General features: G+C 57.6%; 1 protein-coding gene across 1 annotated transcript in view; it reads left to right on the forward strand.

Annotated features, from left to right (window-relative positions):
• Positions 1-107, forward strand: part of EMIHUDRAFT_200755 (hypothetical protein) — a gene marked incomplete at both ends in the record, with an annotated part of 1,916 nt that extends 1,809 nt beyond the window's left edge. Inside the window, one exon of the mRNA XM_005790594.1 lies at positions 39-107. Within this exon, the coding sequence (XP_005790651.1) occupies positions 39-107 (69 nt within the window). The remainder of the gene's footprint in view (positions 1-38) is intronic.
• Between the last annotated feature and the right edge of the window lie 2,244 nt (positions 108-2,351).

Below are 2,351 nucleotides of genomic sequence, written 5' to 3' on the forward strand. Positions count from 1 at the left end.
GCGACATCTGGGCGGCCGCCCTCGCCGGTGGGCGGCAGCTCGAGGGACGCGAGGCGGCGGCCGCCGTGGCTGGCGCGCTGGCGCGACGGCGCCGGCTGGAGGCGTAGCAAATTCGCGGTGGGCTGTGGCCCTGGCCTGCGTACGCCGGCAGGCGGCACGCGGACTGCCGGCGACTCTCGTCGCTCCCAGGTAAAGCCGTGTAGCTCCCACGGAGACAATTCGAGACAATGTGTTCGTTTGCTTTCATTAAGCTCTCAATAAAAAGGCTGGGAGAACTCGCCCCATCGTTTTTGCTATGCGGGACAAAGGGGTGCTGCTTTCACATCACATTCACAGTGTGAAAAAAAATCACATACCTCGAAGCGAGGTACGTCATAATACGGGTGAGCCCGTGTTCCTGTCATAAGAACGCAAAGAGCCCAGCTATGAACTCGCCGGCGACATCCAAAATCTCTCCAACGGCGTCAGCAATCTCGCCAGCTTCCTCTGCTGCAGCTTCCGCCGCTTCACCGGCTGCTTCTTCACCAGCGGCAGCATCTGCTTCAGCGGCTTCCTCAGCCGCCTTCTCAGCAGCTTCTTGTGCTTCTGTTGCCTTCGCTGCATCCTCGGCGCTGGCGGCATCGTGGTAGCTCTCCTCTATTTGGTTTGTGACAGCGTCCTCGCCGGGCACCACCTCCTGTTCGATTGAATCCACTATTTCATCGGTGGCCTTACCTGCTTGCTCTTGCTCGGCCATGTCGGCTTCCTCATTGTAGTCCACTGTTTTATCGGCCTCGGCATCGTTCTCTTCATTAAGTTCCTCCTCCTCCTCCTCCTCGACTTTCTCCTCAACCTTGTCCTTGTCCTCCGGCGAACACTTGCTTCGTCCGATCAAGTGGTTAATCGTGTCTGTCATCCCTGTCGTGCAGGCCGTGTAGCAGAGGTGCTGGCAGAGCTCCGCCCCAGTGGGGACATCGAGGCCCGCGGACGCGAAAATGTTCTCCGTACTGCTACACACGCCCTTGGGTAGCGTGTCTTGCGTTACCTTCATCGCTACGTCGCAGCCCTGCGTACACGCGAAGTTGGTGGCCGTGCTCACCCCATAGTCGAACAAGTCTGAGGCGGAAGGAACAGAGATCACGCCGTCAGTGGGGAAAGACATCGGGATCCCTACGCACTGTGCTGCAACTGCCGAGACCGCCCCGCTCAATTTCTCGCGAAACAAATCCTCGCGCCATTGCGGGGACTGCCACCGTGTGGACTCCAGCGAATCGTCTAGCTCCGCGGCGCCGTCGGAAGGACAGAACTCGACCAAATACTTTTTGCCCACTTCTCAACGGTGGCGTCAAGTCGTGATGTAACTTTACTCGAGATGACCGACTTCGCGAACGCGGTTGTCGCCAGCTTTTGGATATCGGCCCACGTGGCAGCCAAACACTCGTTCCAGGTATCCTTGGATGCAAACTTGGTGATAGCGCGGATAGTGGGACAATCAAATTTCCAATTCCCGTCTGAGTCGATGCCATAGTTGCAAAGGGTATTGCACTCCGAACCATAGCACGTGCCAAAAGGCCCTTGTGTGACGTCCTCCGCTAGCGTCAAGTCAGCTTCTTGTGTAGGCGCTGACACATCGTTGAGGTGGTCAGCGAGTGCCCGGCCAAGCCCTGAAGCGTATATCTGACGCTGCCCTGGGCTCACCGTCCTGAGGCTGGCGTTACAAAGACGGCCAGCGGCAAACCACACAGCAGTAAGGCTCATGGCAGTAGACGCATCGATGACTTCTTTGGTGGCAAGGTCTCTTACCACACACCCGAACCACGAGCGTGGCAGACATAGCCTGTGGAGAGCATTGTGACCTGTCCGTTGTACGCAGCACCGTTGGAGAGTGGGGCGACAAGGCGACGTGCCTGCTCCCGCGGAGGGGTAATCAGCTGTCACGTTGAAGTAGTTCCGCTGCCCCCAGGGACTCTCCACACTGTAGTCAGACGACGACGGCACGTAGTCGAAGGACATCCGACAACCGTGTGTCCATACGGGTAGATCATCGAAGTCTGAGGCCAGATGTAAGTGCCATCGGTGAACATTTCGATGAGGATCGTACTGACTAATTCGGAAGTGGCAGCATCGAGCATATCGAGTACCAGCCAGTCGAAAATCAAGTATTGATTGATGTGCGTGTGGAGGATTTCAGTGCCAGGCGCTGGCGCCAGACTAGTCGTCATTTCGTTGCCATCGAGCGAGGTATAGTTTCCGCCAGAAGCGACGACTAAGTCGAACCCAGCGTTGTTCTCCCATTGTTGCACATATGGCTTGCGGTACATCCCTTTATGCACGGCGGGCTGCCGGACCTGCGCAGGCGGGGGCTCGATGCT

Source organism: Emiliania huxleyi, assembly GCF_000372725.1.
Source record: "Emiliania huxleyi CCMP1516 chromosome Unknown EMIHUscaffold_12, whole genome shotgun sequence".
In the NCBI taxonomy this organism is placed as follows: domain Eukaryota; phylum Haptophyta; order Isochrysidales; family Noelaerhabdaceae; genus Emiliania; species Emiliania huxleyi.